This window comes from Manis javanica, chromosome 11 (genome assembly GCF_040802235.1).
Source record: "Manis javanica isolate MJ-LG chromosome 11, MJ_LKY, whole genome shotgun sequence".
In the NCBI taxonomy this organism is placed as follows: Eukaryota; Metazoa; Chordata; class Mammalia; order Pholidota; family Manidae; genus Manis; species Manis javanica.
This window is the reverse complement of record NC_133166.1, coordinates 18,580,444-18,601,601: the sequence shown is the minus strand read 5'-3', so window position 1 is coordinate 18,601,601 and position 21,158 is coordinate 18,580,444. Positions and strand designations below refer to the sequence as shown.

Here is a 21,158-nt window from a genome sequence, read left to right as displayed (position 1 = left end):
GGGGGGGGGCGGTTGAGATATAGCAGGGTTGTGCAACCATTACCACAATCTAACTTTAGAACACTTTCATCATCTCGAAAGAAACCATGTACCCATTAGCAGTTACTCTGCATTCCCACACTCCCTCTATTAGCCAACCACTAATTAACTTTCTATCTCTATAGATTTGCCTAATCTGGATGTTTTATATAGATGGAATTATAGAATATGTATACCCTTTTGTGCTTGACTTCTTTGATGCAGCATAATGTTTTCAAGGTTCATCCATGTTGTATCATGTATAACTATTTCATTTCTTTATTGCCAAAATAATATTCTACTGCATAGATATTCCACATTTTATTAATTCATTCATTAGTTGATGGAATTTGGTCTGTTTCCACCTTGGCTATTGTAAATAATGCTGCTTGGAACATCCTTGTACAATTTTTTGTTAACATATGTTTTCAAATCTTTTGGTATATACCCAAGAGTATAATTGTTAGGTCATGTGGTAACTCTTGCTTAGCATTTTGAAGAACTGCCAAGTTGTTTCCCAAAGTGGCTGCATCATTTTATATACCAGCAACATCTGATGGTTCCAATTTCTCTACATCTTTGTCAAATCTTTGTCAACACCCGTTATTGTTTGCCTTTTTGATTATAGCTATCTCAGTGTGTGAAGTGGCATCTCATTGTAGTTTTGATTTGCATTTCTCTAATGGAAAACATGAACATCTTTTCATGTGACTGGCTGTTTGTCTATCTTCCTTGGAGAAATGTCTATTCAGATGCTTTGACCATTTTTAAATTGTGTTATTTGTGTTTTTTTAGAGAGTTTTAAGAGTTCTTTATATATTCTGAATACAAGACTCTTATCAGATATATGGTTTGCAAGTATTTTCTCCCATTTTTGGGTTGTCTTTTCATTTTCTTGAAGGTATCATTTGCAACAAAAAATATTTTAGTTTTGATGAAGTCCAATATACCTATCTTTATTGTCTCCAGTGCTTTTGGTATTTTACATAAGAAACCATTGCCTAACCCAAGGTTATAGAGATTTACTTTTATGTAAACTTCTAGGAGTTTTATAGTTTTAGCTCTTTTGTGTAAGTCTACAATCCATTTTGAGATCAGTTTGGTTTATTGTGGCAGGGAGTCCTTTGCATGTGGATATTCAGCTGTCTGGCAGCATCATTTGTTGAAAAAACAATTCTTCCCTCATTGAATTGTCTTGACACCCTTGCTGAAAATCAAATGACCATAAATGTAAGGGTTTATTTCTGAAGTCTCAATTCTCTTCCGGACCCTCCATTGATCTACAAGTTCATCCTCATACCAGTATTATACTGTCCTGATTAGTGTAACTTTATAGGAAGTGTTGAAATTGTAAAGTGTGAGTCCTCCAACTTTGTTCTTCTTTTTCAAGATAGTTTTGGCTACTCTGTGTCCCTTCCATTTCCATGCATGACTTTTATACTGAGGAGGGAAAAGTTCTTTAGGAAAGAGAGAATGGAAGGTGGACATTGCTGAAGGAACTGTGAATCCACATTGTGTTTTTCTGAGTGCTAACACCACAGTGCACCTTTTTTCTTGGGCAGAATTTTTCTCTCCTAAATTTTCTCCCGGTCATGGTAGATGTTTTTTTCCCCCACTATTGATGAAAATATGATGAAACTTTGATGAAATGTGCAGGGTATTGATTTAGCCAAGGCCTTATCTCCTGCCTTGAGCCACTTGGCTGGGTCAGTTCTTTCCACATAGGGGCTCCCATAACATGCTATGTTCACTCTTACCAAAGTATTATCACATTCTGTTGTGGTCTCTACACTGTTTTCATTGCAATCTCATCAGCAAATTACTTTTAAGTATGTATTTCTGCATATTCAGTTTGAATATACAAAAATATGTGTATTTATTAACTGATGAATTGTATATACTTAGGATTATTATATGTTAAAAACATACACAAAACAAATTTTAGAGGATGAGATTAAAGATGGTTAGAAATAGATATCTTAGTGGCTTTTATTTTGTTTGCCTTTTTGATTATAGCTATCTCACTAAGATTTTCCCATATCTTAGTGGCTTTTATTTATCTATCTGGAGACGGATTCTTGGATTCTTGTTATCTTTCCTATCTATCTCCATGTATGCCCACACCCAGCCAAGGGTGGGATACACAGTAGAAGCTCAGTGTCTGTTATTCAGAAGGAAAATTTCAGATGTTACTATTTTCAGATATTACTATTTTTGTTAACGCACACTGCACCCTGCAAGTATTCTGTATGATCTGCTAGGGTCACTATGTAGAGAGGCTGTAGGTGCATCGTCTCTTCTGGTTTTCTTTTACCTTTGATTACACCGTTATCTGCCTTGCTTCTTTGGAAAATAGCAATTGTGTTATCCTTAAGTAAACTCTTCCTTTCGAACTGCATGGTACAGCAGAGTCCTGTGTGTTAGGACCAGAAAGAATGGAAAGTAAGCTTTCTGTTCAGGATGTTTCACAGAGGATGTGAACCATGGCCAAGGGAGCTCTTGCGGGTGAGAGTCCGAGAAGGCTGCAGGAAGCTGGATTTTAAAGGGCCGGTGGGAGTTGGCCAAACGGAGAAGAGAGGGAAGTGTTCCAGCTGAAATGCAGGAGCCAAGGCAAGGACATGGGAGTGGTGCCAGCCAGTTCTGACTAGGAAAGTTTTGGAGTGGCTGAACAGAAGGGCAGGGTCGGCTGCATTCGTTTTAAAAAAGATCCTTCTGGAAGCTCTGTGGAGTATCAAGAGTGTTGAGGCTGAAGCAGGGGCGGCTGTTGGTTGCCTGCGGAGTTGGGCACATTTACCGAGTTAGAGGGTAGAAGCCTCTGGGCTGGAAGCCCACGCTGAACCAGGCACGCTCTAACTAGGGCTCTGGCTGCACTCTTTTTGAGGATCTCAGAACCCCCCTTTTTCTTCCTGTGGAAGGTTGTTGTCCTTTCCCTTTGCTCCCCAGAGCCACTGACTTCTACCTTTCTCGAAAAAAAAAAACACTGCTTATTTCCTGGGAGTGTTGTTCCTAGGCTCCACTTTTGAGGCCTACTCAGACACATCCCGGCAGACAGCCGCCTCCGGGATGTCAGCGGCCCGGACCCTGCGGCCACAGGCGTGCCGAGGCGGGGCGGGCCGCCCGGGTCCCCGCCGCGCCCCTCCCGGGGGAGGCGGAGGCAGGGCCCGCCCGGCGCCCAGCCCTGGGGAGCGAGCCCGCCTGCCCGCGGCGACCTCGAGGCCCCGGGGGGCGGAGTCTCCGCGCCGGGGCGGCCGTGACGGCGCGGGGCCCTGCCCCTCGGGAGGCGGGCGGGCGCGCGAGCGGGGCCCGAGCCGGCCCGGGAGCCCGCGGAGGCGAGCGCGGCAGGCGCAGCGCTGGGCGGCGGCGGCGCGCGATGGCTCCGGCTGCGGACCGCGAGGGCTACTGGGGCCTCACGACCTCCACGCTCGACTGGTGCGAGGAGAACTACGCGGTGACCTGGTACATGGCCGAGTTCTGTGAGTGCGGGCGCCGGCCCCCGGCCCGAGGCGCCGTTCTGAGGGGGAGACGCCGGGTGAGGAAGGCGGCGGGCGGACCCGGGGCGGCGGCAGGCCTGCCACGGGAGGCGGGCGGCGGGGCCCCGGCCGGCGGGCAGGAGTGGGGGGTGCTGCTTATGAGGGGGCCGGTAGGGGGACCCGGCGTGTCGGGGAGGAGTGCCGGCGTCCGGGCGGGCCGTGGGTTTAAGGCTGAGGCATGGGAGAGGAGTGGGGAGCCCCTGCCGGTCCTGCGGGGAAGTCCGAGGGGCAGGGCTGCGGACGGGAGATGGAGGGAGAGTGGACGGCTCTGCGCACCGGAACGAGGGCCCGTGACACCTGCTCCTGCTGTTGATGCAGCCACCTGCGCCCCAAGGGTGCAAAGAAGGCAACAGTGCCTCGCTTCATGTTCCCCCCAGTCCGTGAAAACAGTAAATTCCTTCCCTTCCTCTTTCTCTGTTCATATTAGAGCTCTCGGTCTCTTGCAGCGAACGGTTTCCCAGTCTCAGATCCCTAAGTCCACCCTCGTCGGCCCCACTCCCACTCGGGATATCTTCAAGCGCCAGAGATTATCTACTCTCCGAGCACTGTTACTCAACTATGCCTTGCAACAGACGTAGAAGGCAGAGCGCCTAATCTGCACCCTCCTGATCGTGCCAGGCTCCCAAGAGCACAAGGCACCACGTCCCGACTCTTCCCTGCCTCCTTTCTGCCTACCTAGGGACTAGAGTTCCCTTGAGGACACAGCTTTCACTGGTTGCACCTTCTGAGAACTTTGGGGATAATCCTCCTCCAACTGCTGCCCTTGACAGGCACCCCTTGCCCTCACAGACTCTGTGTGTGTGTCTTTGTCTATTTCCCCAGATGATTATTTCTGCCAAGCTAGGAGAGCTCAGGAAAAATCTGCCACTTCTTTTTCTGGAGTTCACTTTGGTCAAGTTTTGAGAGCACAGTGTTTCATCGTTCTTGGGTACCTTCCTCTGGCAAGGTACAGAGAATATTTCTTGGCTAACTCTTACTGCCTTCTTTTAATTGGATCGACTTTCTCAGAACATGTAGCAAAACTCTTTTCAGCTAACCTTGCCATCATTGGGTCCTTCTCCCAGGCATGTATTTGGCTTTGTAGGAAAGTAGCAAGAGATTCATTCCAGTTGGTCCTACTTTATTCTACTTGAAGTAATGGTTAAGTAAAAAAAAACACAAAACTTGTTTTGTGGTTTTCAAGACTTTAGTACCATTCCCTTTAAACTATTTAGACTGAGTTATTTTTCCTGAACTACTGGTTTAAATTAATCATTTTTACATAATAATGGGAAGAGTATGGTAAAAGGATCGTTTGTAGTTTGGCAGCCCACATGTTGGCCAGGGAAGTGCTTTGCTAATTTGTTGTTAGATCACATTGGCAAGCTCATACCTGGTCTAGAGAAGGTCCATGAGGGAAGGGACTTAAAACCATGCTTTCTGAACTGGAAACATGTAACATGGAAAAGAGAAACTCAAGGGTCTTCATATGTCAGGTGGGCTGTCATATGGAGCAGTTAAAATTCCTGTATTTCCTAGAATGTGGAATTAGAGCTTATGGGTGGAAACTGATTTTAAGGTGGAGATTTTTCTTCAACATAAGGAAAATTTTTAATTGAAGATATAACCATGGATGGGTTGACTTGAGAGGTAGTCAGCTTTCTGTCACGGAGTGTTTTAACAGACATTGCTCAACTAACTCACATTAATATTTAACAGGCAATTAATTGTTTAGTAGAGAAAAGGGGTTGCTTTTAGCTGGCCTGTTTCCTTTGCAGCTTTTTTAGGTAGATATAGATAATAACGATTCTGAGTTTAGAACCAAGGGTTAGAGTCAAAAGAGAAAACTGACAGTTAAGTCATGTGAATTATGAGAGAGCAAGATACTACTGTCCTGCCAGATAGCTCTGAAAAATGGGAAATGGCTTTAGTTTTTAATGTCCTCAGAAGAGGAAATCAGAGCAGACTGCAGGGAGGGTTTTGACATGGGAACTAGGGGTTGCAGAGGATGAGTGAATGTCACAGCCCTTTGCATGTGTACCTTGGGAGAAAATGATCTGGAGGAATTTGAGGTTAAACTTTCTTACTCAGCAGTACTGGCTGTCTGTCATATCTTGGGAGTAAAAGAGTTTGATCTTTGAAAAAAATGCTTATTGATGATGTGTTTAAAACAAATACAGCCTTATTATAATATTTACATTAATGGTAAATATTAAGGATAGTAATAATGATGATGATAATAGCTATATCTAAAGGCTTACTATGTACCACACCTTGCTAAGCACTTCATATATACTATCTCTTTCTATCATTACCATAATTCCAAAAAGAAGGTAATATTATCTTCATTTCACAGACTAGGAAATTTAAGCTCTAAGAAGTAATCTAAGGTGGTGAAAAGTAGTGTAGAAGTAGTGTTCAAGTTGAGGTCTGACTCTAAATCCACTATCCCATATTACTTCTATCACACATTGTTTTGCTCTTGCATGTAAGGGATGATGACAAGCATGAAATAGTATACTATCACAAAGGACAAATTGAATTCAAGAAGCCTGTCTTTCAGCATTAGGGTATGTATAATTTGGGTAATAGAAAGGTGAGTTTGGGGAATTGCATGTTCAGATATGGCAATGGTTCTCAGTCACTGGAAAACCTGAAAATCTGTCTTAACAGCACAGAAAACCAGTTCAAATTCCTTTTTTTGTTTAAGCAGACTGTAAGGACAGGAGAAAAGGTAGAGAGAGGGTTTCTCTTTGGTTGTGAAATAATAAGCACCTTGATGTTCTGCAAGGGGTAGGTATAGACAGTCCTCACTTTGCCTGGTAGTGTGGAAGAATACAAACGACCAAGTTAAAAGCTGGCAAAGTGATCTTAATAGTCAATTGAAAACGTTATAATTATTCTATAAGCTTTAAAGATTTTTGATAAACATTGTAAACCCTCTTACCGTACATTATAAATATGTAGAGAAACGAAAGAATTAGTAAAACTAATATGTATTAGTACAGTGTAATTTAAAACATTAAAAACATTGAGAACTTTTTTAATAAAAGAATTTAGCAAAAATAGTTTGAACAGTGCTTGCCTTTTTTTAATGAGTATCATTTATATACAATCTTATGATAGTTTCACATACACAACACATTGGTTCAGCATTCACCCATGTTATCAAGATCTCACCCCCTCTGTTGTGGTCACTGTCTGTCAATGTAGTAAGATGTTATAGAGACATTAATTGTATTCTCCATGCTGTATTACCATCCTAGTGACCTACCTATATTGTGATTGTGAATTATAGTGCCTCTTAATCCCCTTCTGCTTCCCTACTCACCCTCCCCAACCCGTCCCCTTTGGTAACTACTAGTCCCTTCTAGTACTAGTAGTTGTTATGAATCTACTGCTTTTTTTTTGTTCCTTCTGTTTTGCTTTGTTTTAATACTCCACAAATGAGTGAAATCATTTGGTTTCTGTCTTTCTCTACCTGACTTATTTCACTGATCATAATACCCTGTAGACGCATCCATGTTGTTGTAAATGGCAGGATTTCTTTTCTTTTTATGCTTGCTTTCTTCTTGTAACTTATGATGTGGAATGAGTAATTTTTCTGTGCCTTGGTGAATTGTCATACTTCTTTCTAAGTTTGGATCAGCTTCCAACATTTTCTTCTTTTGCACTTTCAATATAGTGAAATATCTCCTAGAGTTCCTTTAATGCAAAGTTTTTTGAATGCATCACTTCTGATCCATCTTTATCCTTCCTCACAACTACTCTTCATTTGTGCTGATAAGTTTGCCTTCATTAACTTCTTCTGCCTGAATATCTAGAGTCTCTCAAATGGCAGCAGTCAGCATTGTCATGGTTAGCTGGTTCTTCTAAAGCTGTGTATGTTTGATTGGAATTTCACTTCCATTACCACTTTTTGTTTCTTTGTTATGCAATGATCTTCCATCATTGATGTCCAGTCCCCTCTTTAGATTATCCGTTTTTGTAAAATGTCACATATATTCATCACCAGGAGACAAGGATGCAACATAGCCACACACTTTGCTGTGTGTACACGAACTGAATAACAAATGTGTGGTCTCTGATCATCAGCAGATTTTGCCTTATGTTTTATCCATAGTTAGAAATTAGGCAGAGAGTTCCTGTTCTCTCAGTGCTTTGAAGATATTATTCCATTGTCTCCTGGCTTTTATTATTTCTGATGAGAAGTCCGACAACTGTCTAATCATTGTTCCTTTTGCACTTAATATTGTAAAATCTACCTGCAGACTTTGAAAGAAGTGACGTGGTTAGTCCCTGATAATGATGTGCTTCTACTGTTTCTGCAGTGATTTGTGGACTGAAGATCTAGTCACAAAGTTTGTACTATATCCGATTACTCACATTTAACATACTGTGGTAGTTGAAATTTGAGTTGTGTTGTTGGGGGATAGGTAATATTTAACTAAACTGGGGTAACTGAAATTTGTGACTATTGGAACCCTGTGTGGTGAAGACTTCCTGTGTATTTCTAATCCTCATAACATTCCTAGTAAGTAGGTGGTGTTATCCCCATTTTATAGAAGAGGAAACTGAGTCTTAGAGAAGTTGAACCTGTTGGGTATCATACAGCTATTTGGTGGCAGAAATGATTTTCAAATATAGGTCTGATAACTACTTCTACCAAGACATGCTATCTAAAGAAAGTGGAATTTCAGATGCTGTTGATTTTGTGGAAGAAATATTTTTCTTAAACAGGAATTAAAACAGGAATTCTTTGTTTTATTTATGGCTTTGGAGGAGAATTATCCAGTTAAAAATTATTCAGGATGTTTTACTTATTCAGCAAATATTTATTGAACACCTATTTTGTTATTGACTTAAAATAGTAAAACTATATGAACAATGTCTCTGTTCAAGGTAGCTAATAGGTCAGTAGGGGTATGAATGGAGAAGTACAAATAGGCATTTCCTATTTTCAAGTGAAATACATTCCTAAAAATGTATTTGAAAAGAGAATGTCCCAGAATTGACATATTATCAAGGAGGATTTATTTATCAGAAAGCTAAAAAATATTTTGAAGTTCTGAATTATGGATGTTATAGGGGTTACCTCAGTCTGAGGGGATAACCTAGACAGTAATACATTCATGGATGGGGAGAATGGGTGGTAATTTCTGGTAGGACCATTTGGCCATCTCCCTTTTGTCCTTGGGCTAGGGTGATTCAAGCTGGGTAGGCATCATCCCTCACAAATTTGCTTCCCCTTTCCCCATACTGCTCATAGGAATTGGGCAGAAGGAAAGTAGGGCAACTCTTAGTCATTATACCTCTATTATGGGATTTACTTAGATGGGGTAAAGAGACCTTTCTTTCCTTGCCACTACAGCACAAGACCAGAGAAGCTTTAACTAGCTGCCTTTGCCATATGCATATACCACTCAAGGCCTCCAGCTGCTTGTAGCTCATTGCTGCCTTTCTTTTACTTTTATTTTTTCAGGCCCCTTCCCACTGTCTTCTCTGAATAAGTGAGCATGCTTGAAGCTTCTTTTGGTACTGGGGTTCTGTGATCTGGCAGAGATGACATCCTTGTTACTTTAAGGAGGATGGTCTTTTTCCTGAGGGTTATTGACAGGCAAGCAGCACTGTCTCCAACTTACAGCTCAAAAGGATCATAGGTTAACTGAAGAATGAAGGCCAAATGAAGGGCCAAATTCAGTGTACAAAGACTGCCAATGAATTGTTTCAGGTACTGGGAGGGGTATATGTGTATGGTACATTGGAACACAAGGAAAGAGTGCTCATTAAAGACTTAAAGCAGAAAGGCTTTAGAGTGTTAGTGCTGGAAGAATTGCCATACCAGGTATTAATTAATTATTATTTGTTTTAATTGTGGGAAAAAATATATAAAGTTTACCTTCTTAACGTACAGTTCAATAGTGATCAGTACATTCATTGTTGTGTAATCAATCCCTAGAACTCCTTTCATTTGCAAAACTGAAACCATATCTATTAAATAATTCCTTTTCTCTTCCTCCCAAGACCCTCCCAACCACTCTTCTACTTCTGGCTCTATGAAATTGACTACTCTAGATATCTCATATAAGTGGAATCATACAGTTTTTGTCTCTTTTGCAACTGGCTTATTTCACTTAGTATAATGTCCTTGTGGTTCAGCCATGTTGTAACATGTGTCATAACTGGCTTCTTTTTAAAGACTGAATAATATTCCATTGTGTGTATACACCACATTTTGTTTGTCCATTCATCCAATGATGGACACATGGGTTGTGTCCACCTCTTGGCTACTGTGAATAGTGTTGCCATGACGTGGGTGTACAAATATCTCTTTGCGACCCAAAAGTGGAATTGCTAGGTCATACATAGCAGCTATGTAGCAGATTCATTAGAAAGAAGGCTTTTATTATTTTCTTTCTTTCTTGGGCCCCATAAATTTATTATTCTCACACAAATTGTAATTTATAATTATTTCTACATAAATAGTAATTATTATTGTACTTTATCCCCATTTTAATTAAAGTTACGTGTAGCTGTCAATCAGCAATGTAGCCACTCTTACCACACTGTGTTGGCCTATAGGAGATGCAGTCACTAATTACTGTATATAATTCTAGTTCAAAGCAAAACAGCATAATATTTTCATTGCAGCCTTATTGTTGATAAATAGGATTTTTGAAATATTGAAAATAACAAATGGAAATAATAGCTAAATGGGGCACTTAATGTGCAAAGCTCGATGTGTATAATGTCTCATAAGAACCCCTATTTTAATCCTTACAACAACCTTTTTAAGTTAGATTCTGTTAGTTGTCCTGTTTTACAGATGTGGAAATTTAGGGCAGAGAGGGATTAAATAATTTGTGCAAAGTTTTCCACTTTGCAAGTCGCAATACAAGGATTTGAATTCATACAAGCTGACTCCAGAGCACACACTCTTTTGTCTTTCTTTGTCTTAAAATTAGCTTTTGGAGGTATAATTTACATACAATAAAATGCATCCATTTTAAATGTATAGGTTGAAAAATTTTGACAGGTGTGTACGTCTGTGTGTAGCCACCTCCCAATCAAGAGGTAGATGGTTTCTATCACCGTAAAAAAAAGTTATCTACCAGAGCACTCAATTTTTTTCCCAATTCTCTATTTTTTTTATTTTTTATTTTGGTATCATTAATATAAAATCACATGGGCAACACTGTGGTTACTAGATTCTCCCCATTATCAAATCCCCACCACATACCCCATTACAGTCACTGTCCATCAGCTTAGTAAGATGTTATAGAGTCACTACTTATCTTGTCTGTGCTATACTGCCTTCCCTGTGCCCCCCCCCTCCACCGCTACATTATGTGTGCTAATCATAATGCCCTAATTCCCCTTCTCCTTTCCTTCTTACCCACCCCCTGCAGTCTCTTTACCTTTGGTAACTATTAGTCTATTCTTGGGTTCTGTGAGTCTGCTGCTGTTTTGTTCCTTCACTTTTTGCTTTGTTCTTTTGCAGAGCACTCATTTTTAACCATGTGGAATATGTATGATCTGTGGGCAAGGTACTGATATAATCTTGATTTTGCAGTTGAAGACATCAAAGTTTGGGAAGGCTAAGTAATGTGCCCTAGGTTCACACACTGTTAAGTCTCAGAGCCTGAGAGTTGGGTCATTTGATTCCAGAACTATGCTCTTAACTACCATATGATCTTGCCTTTCTCTGTTACTACTTTTTCATTGGGTCCAGGGACCTCAGAGAAGTAGTGGTCTAACTTTCTCATTTTGCGCTTAAGGAGAAAGACTTTGAGAATTGAAGTAATTTGCCTAAGATTATTTTGCAAATTAGTGGTGAAACATGGACCAGAATCTACATTCAGTAGTTTCTTAGTATGGGGAATGGTGGAACTGAGGATGACAGTGTTCAGTGTTGTGATGTCATATTGTTAATGAGTTACTAGGTCATCGGGCTTCCTAAAAACAAGAAGAGCTCGTAATGAACTATGTTTTTAATGGTAAAAATACCTAACGATCTATAGAGTGCATCTCAGACTTTAATGTACATGTAAATTACCTGGAGATCTTGTTAAAATGCACATTCTGATTGAGTAGCTGTGGAATGTGGCCTTAGATTCTGCATTTATTATATGCTGTTGGGTGATTCCAGTGCTTTTTGCTCTGGAGGCTACGGAGAAGCTAGTCTGTACAGTTCAGAAAGCACCTTTGTTTTGTTTTGTTTTCCCCTGTGAGGTGTAGGTGTTATCTGTGTTTGTATTTAAGGAAGCCAACTTAAAAAGGGTAAGTGACTTACTTGTTCAGGATCTTAGAGCTGGTACTGGAACCTAGGTTTCTAACTATGAAAACCAAGTTAGGTGTTTACCACCCCCACCCCTGCCCAAACCTAAAAACACTGCACGGGAAGGAAAGCTTGAAAATGATTGTTCTGGGTAGTGAGCTAAAATTAATACTTTCTCAGGAACAATTTTCATTCTTACTTGTTCCTAATACCTTTGCCAAGCTCAAACCAAACCATCTTTTAGACTTAAGTCTGAATAGTAGAGTTTGGTAATACATGAAGGCTAAGTACATTTTGAAGTCCAGTCTTGACTTGGCTTTTATACATGTACCAGGTATTAACTAGGAATAATTGTTATTTGGTAGCACATGTTGGAAGATATGATTATTATTTTTTTTAATGGAACGGTAATTGGTGTGTGGGTAAATAAGAACAACAATACCTTGAAGGGTAATTTGAGGTATTTTATTGAGCTGGAGTACATAGAAATGTAAATGAAAGTCTTTCTCAGTATATTATATTTCAGATTAAAAATTTAAGTTGTTTCTTTGATTTGGGGTTCTACCCTTGTTCCTATGCCAACTGTTTGCCAGACAGTGGGAAAGAAACCTTCCTGGGAGAGTTTAGGTAGTGCAGAAGAGCATTTTAAAAATAGTAAAGGCATGAAGAAACATTTTAGGGCCAGCGAAATGATAGAGTCCAAAAGAGACAGAAAAAGAGTTTATAGTGAAATGAAAGTCCTGCATGCTTTACTGTGGGAAAAGTAAATGGGATAATGACTTGGAGTCAGAAACAGAATTTCTATTTGAATTTCGCTCCATTGAACTTGTGACTTCGGCAAATCACTTAATCATTCTTCTCATCAGTTTATTAAATGAGAATAATGATATTGGTAAGGTGATGAGAATTAAATGGCATGATACATGTGAAAGCACACAGGGAAGTGCCTGGCAAGTAAGTATGAGGTGCTCAATAAGGATTAGTTGAATTAGAAGTTAGTTGGAATAACTTAAAAATAAAATATTCGTTGAATTGGAATCTAGTAAAAATAAGTTCTAAAAAATAAATCGTGCTTTGTTACAATTGTGGTCCCTCATCTGTGATGGTTAATTTTATGTCTGAACTTGGTTAGTCTTGAGTATCAAGTTTCTTGAGCAAATACTAACTAGGTGTTTTGCTGTTTATAAATGTGGTTAACATCTACAATCAGTTGACTTTAAGCAAAGATTACCCTCAAGAATGTGGATGGGCCTCATCCAGTCAGTTGAAAGGCCTTAAGAGCAAACACTGAGTTTAACCCCTATTTTTGGGGAGGTTTTACCCGACTCCTCACATTAGTAGACTTTCTCCTTTCCCTTTTCTTCCGTATTTCTTTCATTTGTTTGAATATATTGTGAATATACCAGAATTTGTAGGTGTTTCTCAGTGGGAAGTTCTCTTAGATTATCTAGTGTTCCTCACAACCTTAATCTGGTTACTTTTTCACCTGCTGTTCCCTTGTCATTTGCAGTTGCCTTTTCTCAGTGGGTAGATACCTCTTTAAATCTTGACTGATTACTCCTTAGAAAATTAGGTACTTCTGTTTCTTTTGAAGATGTCCTATTGACTGAAGGATAAAGGGAAAATTCTAATGAGGCAAGAAAAGTCCCCTTTTAAAAAAAATATTTTCACATGGACAACAAAGTTGGAAGAATTTTACCGTATCCATTACTCCCTGCCTGGATTCTACCATTAATATTTTACCACACTTTTTCTTTTCAAATATCCATCCATTTATCCATTCCTCTTTCCACCTATCAATTCATTTTACTTTTTGACACATTTCAAAGTAAATTGGAGACATCTGTACACTTTCCTCTAAGTACTTCAACATGGATGTCATTAAAGTTCAATTCTTTGCTTTTTTTCTTTGGATGTAAAATTTATATTCAGTATGCACAAGTCTTAAGTGTGTATTTACTGAATTTTGAGAAGTGCATGTATTTGTATAACCAAACCCCTGTCAAGATAAGGACCTTTACTCATACAGGAAAGTTCCTCAGTCCCATTCCCTGTTGATCCTTATTACCTCTATCTTCCCCCTCCTCTTCTGGGCAACCACTGTGCTGCTTTTTTTCCCACCATAGATTAGACTTGCCTGTTCTAGAAATGCATGTAAGTGGAATCATAGAGTTTGTACACAGATATTTGATGTAAGGCTTCTTTTACTCAACGTAATGTTTTTGAGATCCATGCATGTTGCTGCATGTATTGGCACTTCCCCTTTTTTTGCTGAATAATATTCCATTGTATGAATATACCACAGTTTGTTTATTTTCCTGTTGATGGACACCTGGCTGTTTTCAGGTTTTGGCAGTTATACATTAGCTGCTATAATATTCTTGTAGAAGCCTTCGTCTGGATATATACTTTCATTTCTTGCAGGTATATATCTAGGATTAGAATAACTGGGTCATAGAGTAGTTGTACATTTAGACTTATTAGAACTTGACACACTTTTTCCCAAACTAGTTGTACTATTTTACATTCACATTTGATATACATCCTTGCCAATATTTGGTGTCATTCTTTTTAATTTTCAACATTCTGGTGGTTGTGTAGTTTTAGCTCATTTTGGTATCTGATTTTTGCTAAACACTTGTCTTTCTTCCTCCTTTCCTCTCTGCATCCCACTTTCCCTACTTAACAGTGTACTCTTGCCAAAGCAGGCTATTTACATGTAAATTATACTTCTGTGCACCTTTCATTGTTCATGCTGTTTCCATGACAGATGATAATAAATTGCTTTTTAAATCCATGAAGTTTTGGTGTGGCTTTGTTATTCAGCAGTAGATAATTGAAACAGGGTCTGAAGCTGAGTTTTGAGCAGTTTTGATTTCCTGTTTCATAAACTCAGAGTATGCCAAATTACAGCGTACCTTTTTTTTTTAGATGAAACTTTAGAAATAATAATAAAGTTTAATACTTTTATAGGCCCTTCCATCTGAAGATTTCAAAGAATTTTATAAGCATCATTTATTATCCCTTTAATGCATGACTTGAGAGTTATTTAACCAATGAAAGTTGAAAGGAAAGGAGTGACACATAGCAGCAATTCACTGGAGAGTTCCGCTTTATTAGGGAAAGGTGCTGGGTTATATAGGAAGGGGCGTGAATTGATTGAGGTGTCACTTCTACGGGGCTGGTGGCTGTTGGCTAGGTGCTGGGATTGGGAGGGGGGCGAGAGGTGATTGGGCTTCAGGTGGTGCCGGCGGGAACTGAGGACCCCGAATAGAAGCCGGAAGTTTGCCATGTTACTGCTGGGGACCCTTCATTCCCCCCTTTCTCCTCTATGGGTTTGTGGACGTTGCTTTCTCTCTGGCTGCTTCCTGCTGAACAGGGGCGGAGAAGGGAGTGAGGGCTTGAGGATTGGGAGGAAAGGGTTGATAGGACTCTCCGCAGTAAGGACGAGTAGATGTGGACTTTTTCAGGTTTGGAAATCAATGAAGGTTCCCTGTAACTATAGGTTGAGGACCTGTTGATTCCAATGGTGCTAAGAGGATATGGGTGTCAGCAGCCAGGCGTCTGCGGCCATTGTTTCCAGGAACAGTTTTTAGTGAAGAGAGGGGTCCATCTCAGCGTGTGGTGAGGAGGTCACGTGAGGGTGAGGGATCTTCTGTGGCTAGAAGCTGGTAGTTCCTGAGTAAAAGCTGGTTGAAAGCTTGATTAGAGATTTTTCTGACTTGGGATTTGATGAACTTTATTATACAGGGTAAGAAGAGACAGTCGAGAAGAATGACTATTATGGGGCCTGCAATGGGCCAGAGCCAGGTGAGGAGGGGGTTTGTTAGTATTGAAGAGAATGGGTTGGAATTGGAAGCAGAGTGGAGGCTGGAGGCAAGGTCAGTGAGTTTGGTAATGTTAGTTTCTACAATGCCGGAATAGCAGCACTCTTCTCAGAGGAAGACGCAGGTGCCGCCCTTCTCAGCTGTAAGCAGATCTAGGGCCCGCCGGTTCTGAAGGGTGATTTTAGCTAGCGAAGTGACCTGTCTTTGGAGAGAGGCTAGGGAATCGGCAGTGGATGTCAGGGCTCCCTCAAGTTTGGCGTTGAGATCTTTGCCTATAGAGAGTGACTTAAGGCTTCTCCTGAAAACCCTGCCCCAATGGCTGAGGTGATCAAAGAGCTACTGACCATGATGGGAAGGAAAGCAGCTCTTTTTGTGCGCGAGGGCAAGGGAGGTTGGAGCTCAAGGAATTCTGCCATGCTGTAAAGTGTAAACTGTGGGATTAGGGTGACGAGAATGCAGGGTGTATCGGAGTTGAGAGGCACTGAGTTGAAAAGGCTGCCATTACACCAAAAGAAGTGTCCTGGTTGCGTAAAAGTCTTAGAGCTGGAGGTAGGGGTGTAGAGGCAGTGAAGTGCGCTGGAGGGGGATGGAGTTGGGCCTACACAGTGGTGAATGGTGAGATTATCTGCTATTCTGGTTCCCATAGGGGTATGTCTGCCAGGGGGCAGAGGGGTTGTCCTTCTGCATGGAAGGAGTAGTTGGAAATATTAAGAGGCACAGTGGCCAGCAGTGGGCGCTGTAGTGATGCGCACAAGAAACTATTGGCTGTGTTAAGGGTGTGGTTGAGAAAGATGGTGGTGTCCTGAATGAGCTGTAATGAAGAGTAGGAGAAATGGGAAGAGGGGCGGGGATAAGAAGATGAAGAGGCCCCGTCAAGAGTTTGGATAATGACTTTTTCGGAATGTCTGATATCTGATGCAACTTGAGAGATCTGGGAATGAGAGGGAACATACTTTTGAGAGATATGAAGGGTACTGTGGGGGTCGAGGACCCCCCCATAGTAAACTGAGGCTGTGACTCTGGCAGCTCATCGAGAGTCCCAGGGATCTGGGATTGATAAGGAGAATGAGCCGTTGGGATATTTCATGAAACGGTTGGAAGAGTAATACTGTGGGTACTGGAAGTTACTCATGTAGTTAATTGCACAAGACCGGTAGGGACATCCCCCATAGGTGTCTGGCCATCGCCTGCAATAGGCTTGTTTTTGGTCGTAGAGGAAGCAGAGGTAGGGAGAATAAGTGTAGCTGCTAGTGAACACTTCAGTGGAGGGAGGAAAGTGGAGGTATAAAGGCTCAGAGCAGCTTTTCAGAGGGCAGTCTGGTGTGGCAATGAGGGCAGTAACTTTTGTTTGATGCTGTGTGTAAGTCTGTCTGACTTTGAATTGCCATACAAAGGAGGCTGGGGTGGCGGGGAAGACAATAGGAATGAGGAAAAAAAGCAAGAGAGCAGTAAAGGAGGAAAAAGTCATGATTCGGGTATGGATGGCAAAGGGGGTGAACGGGGTTTTGGAGGAAAGAGGACAGTAAGGTCAGGAGTCTGGAGGGAGGGAGGGAGAGTCTGTAAACTTTTGTAGGTTAAGAGATCTTTTAGGTGATGTGGGGACAGAATGGTAATGGGCGCCCTGAATGTCAGTTTATGAGCTTCTTTCTGCAAGAGCTGTCTAGCGGCTAATGCTTGTAGGCAGGGGGCTCATCCCCGAACTGTGGGGTCTAATTGCTTGGAGAGATAAGCTACTGGGGCAAAGGATGGGCCATAATATTGGCCTAGGACTCTTAGAGCTTGACTGGACCTCTCATGAATGTATAATGAGAAGGGCTTCGACAAATCAGGAAGATGGAGAGCTGGGGCTTCCACAAGGGCTTGACGGAGCTTAATGAAGGAGTGTCGGGGTGAGGAGGATAATGGTTTTTTAGGGGGGGCTCTTGCTGAGGTCGTATAGGGGTCTTGCCAACAGGGAGCAGGGAGAAGTTAGGGATCTACGCTCTAAAATATCTAGCCAGGCTTAGAAAGGAAAGGATTTCTGTCTTGGTTTTGGGAATGGGCAGGTCAGAGAGGAGCTATTTTCTGTCTAAGGTAATGGACTTTCTTTGTTGAGATAGAAGGAATCTGAGGTAAGTGACAGGAGGGGAAGAGATTTGAGCTTTGACGGGGGATACTCGGTAACTTCTGGAAGCTAGAAGGTTAAGTAGGGAGGCAGTGTCAAGTTGAGACTGTTCTCACAAGAGACTGCAGAGTAGAAGATTGTCCATGTATTATAATAAGGTGGACTTGGAGTGATCATGATGAAACTGTTTGAGGTCTTGAGCTAGGACTTGTCTAAAAATATGGGGACTATCTCGGAAGCTTTGTGGCAAAACTGACCAAGTGAGTTGTTTAGAATGTCTTGTGTATGGGTCCGTCCAGGTGAAGATGAAAAAATCTTGGGAGCAAATCTTGGGAAAAATGGGTCTTTGAGATCTAGGACTGAGAAGTGGAATGCTGAGGCTGTATGTATTTGAAACTAAGGGATGGATAGGGACAATGGCTATGTTGATGAGGCGAAGGTCTTGGACAAGGCGGAAAGATCTTTTGGTTTTTTTAACAGCTAATATGGGGGTATTAAATGGGGAGTGAGTGGGTCTGCTTGAATGATGGGTTGGAGGCCTATGAGGGCTGAAGTGGTTAGGGGGTATTGGGCCTGACAGATATACTGAGAGGGGTCACATAATTTGATAGAGGCAGGGGGACATAGGGCCACGGAGGGGCTTGTAATGTCTCAAACTTTGGGATTTACAGGGTGTATGAGGGCAGAACTGGAGCTTTCATTGGGTAGAGGGGGGTCGTCGGCTATGAGGGCCATCAGAAAGGGAGTACTGGGGGCTGTGGGAGTGGATATAGTTATGGAAACGTGGAGGAGGGAAAGGATGTCTCGTCCTAGTAAAGGGATGGGACACTGGGGCATAACCAGGAAGGAGTGGGAGAAAGGTATGGGATTGTCTTGGATTGTGCATAAAAGGGTGGGTGGGGGGTTTAATGGGAAAATCTGTTTACCTCCTACTCTGACTATAGGAGTAATGGCTGGCGTGGTAGGGCCCCTGTATTCTCACAAGACTGAGAAGGTAGCTCCTGTATCTAGGAGGAAGGAGATGGGGCGACCGTCTACTGTTAAAGTAACTCTGGGCTCCTGTTTGGTGATGGAAATGGTCGGGCGAGAAGCCCCCGGGCCCCATCAATCTTCTTCTGTCAGCCCCACTACGGCGGGCTTAGGATGGGGGTTGTTCGTCCAGCCTCCCCTTCGAGTGGTTGGGCAATCAGACCCCCAGTGGCCCTTTTTGTGGCATCTGGGGCACGGGGTGGTAGGAGATCTGGGGGAGGGGCACGCCCTTGACCAATGTCCCTCTTTTCCACACTTGAAACAAGCTCCTGGGGGGTCTTGTTTGTAGAGGGGCGCCCAGGTTGTGGTTTTATCAGCTGGGCCAACATTTGGAAATTGGCCTGATCAGCCTTTTGTTTACGGCGTTCTTTCTCCTCCTCCCGCTTGCGTTCTTTCTCCTCCTCCCGCTTATGGAAGACTTTAAAGGCCACTGTTAGGATTTCAGTCTGTGGGGTAGCGGGGCCCTGTTCTAACTTTTTGAGTTTAGCTTTAATGTCGGGGTAGCTTTGAGCTAGGAAGTATGTCATAAGGACCTGTCTTCCTTCAGGTGTTTCTGGGTCCAGGCTGGTATACTGTAATAGGGCTTGAGTGAGTCTGTCTAAGACCTCAGAGGGGATTTCGTCTCTCTTTTGAATTATGTCTTGGAGCTTTTGAAAATTGACTACTTTACAAGCTGCCTTTTTCAGACCTGCTGTTAAGCAGGAGGCAAAAATATCTCGAGAGCAGAGACTCATGGCGGTGTTATAATCTCAGTGTGGGTTTTGTTCGGGGACAGCAGTGGGGCCAGGGGGATAGGTGGGGTCAGTCCTGTGGGTTTTGGTAGCCTGCGTTTGGGCGAAGTCTCAAACTTGTCTACGCTCTTCAGGGAGGGGAGTATTGGCCAGGAGCATGAAAATGTCATGATGTGTGAGGCTGTAAGACTGGAGGGTCTATTGAAACTCCCTGATGTATGTCATGGGATCAGTGGAAAAGGAACTTTGGCGTTTCTCTAGTTGGGCTAAATCTCTTAAGGAGAAAGGGACGTGAACGCGCACGATGCTTTTGGATCCTGCTACTTCCCGGAGGGGGGCGATAATTTTGGGAGGCTCTCGGGACTGAGTCTGAGGGGGACTGAAGGGTTCTGGCTCAGTCTGTGGGGGAGTGACGTGGTCTAGCCGTGCCTAGTCGAGCAGGTCCTGAAGTGCAGAAGGGGGGCAAAGAAAATAAAGAAAGATAGAATCGGACCCACATGTCGCCAGCTAGCAGCTCAGCTGCTTACTTCTGCCGCTCTAGTTGGGCTTGAACTCATGACTCTGAATTAAGAGTCCCATGCTCTACTAACTGAGCTGCAGCAGGGCTCTAGTTAATTGCTTATGGAATGCGTAAACAGAATGTTCTTTGTTCTCCATTCCTGCCACATCCACAAGTCGGGGAAGGGCATATTTAGAAGCAGGGGCGGTGTTTCTACACATCTTCAAGGTCTCCCTATTTTCAGAGTGAGGAGTCTTGGCAAGATATGTTTTTGTGGACAGATAACTTCTAAGGACTGCACCAGTTGTTCTCTAGCTTGTGCTTTCCCATGCTGCGTTCAGACATGGGGGAAGGTGCTTTCCCATTCTCCCTACAAACATGTGAGAAGACAAAGGCGGTCCCTAACAGGGGAGAAACAGGTGATGAGGGCAAAGACGGAGGAGGCCCCTGGGACCTAGTTAAAGGGGGGCTGAAAGGCTCAGGCTTAATCTGCAGGGAATGAAGGTGGAGGAGGTGAGATGGGGGAGAAGATGGTTGGGGAGGAAGGGAGAAGGGCTGTTGTAGGAGAAGAAGGGGAAGGGAGTGAACGGGAGGCTTCTGCGGGGGCGGCGGCTTGCAGGCTAGGCGAACTTGGGGCGGGGAGAGGAGGAGGCGGAAAGCTTCTATACAGGGAATCTCCTTCCATTTTTTCAGGCGCTGGCAGTAGTTAAAAAGATCGCGAGTGATGTTAGGATCAAGAGTTCCCCCTGCGGGCCATTGGTTGTTATTGTCTAGGGGGTATGTTGGCCAATCTTGGGAGCAATATTTATGGAGAAGTTTTGGTTTTATATCAGGCGTCAGGGAGGGGGTAGCCAGATGCTTAAGCAGGCGTTCAAGAGGTGAACTTTCAGGGAGGGATGAGGAGGCTCCCATGGCTAAAGGACAGAGAAGGAGACAAACAGGGGAAGACAAACGAAGATCCTCGGACTGGAGGCAGACCACAAGGAGACAAAGGGCGTCCCCGATGATCCTTGGTGGTCTGCGGAAACTCGTATACGAGTCGGAATTTCTTGGGAAGTGTGGGTCGTCACCCAGACTTCCCTAAGAAGGCAGAGTGCCGGAGTCCCGAGGTACCTAGCGCTAGGCGTTTTTGGCGGACAGAGCAGAAGGAGGAGGGGGGGAAA

The 21,158-nt window shown here is 42.8% G+C and overlaps 1 protein-coding gene across 3 annotated transcripts in view; it reads left to right on the top strand.

The window, feature by feature from the left end:
• Window positions 1-3,268: 3,268 nt before the first annotated feature.
• ACER3 (alkaline ceramidase 3) overlaps window positions 3,269-21,158 on the top strand; it is a 177,008-nt gene continuing 159,118 nt past the window's right edge. Inside the window, exon 1 of one of the 3 annotated variants that reach the window (XM_073215990.1) lies at window positions 3,269-3,491. In XM_073215990.1, coding sequence (XP_073072091.1) covers window positions 3,389-3,491 — 103 coding nt within the window. In that variant the 5' untranslated portion in view covers window positions 3,269-3,388. Of the gene's footprint in view, window positions 3,548-21,158 lie in introns of all 3 variants that reach the window. The other 2 variants (XM_037010619.2, XM_037010620.2) reach the window with 2 other exon arrangements.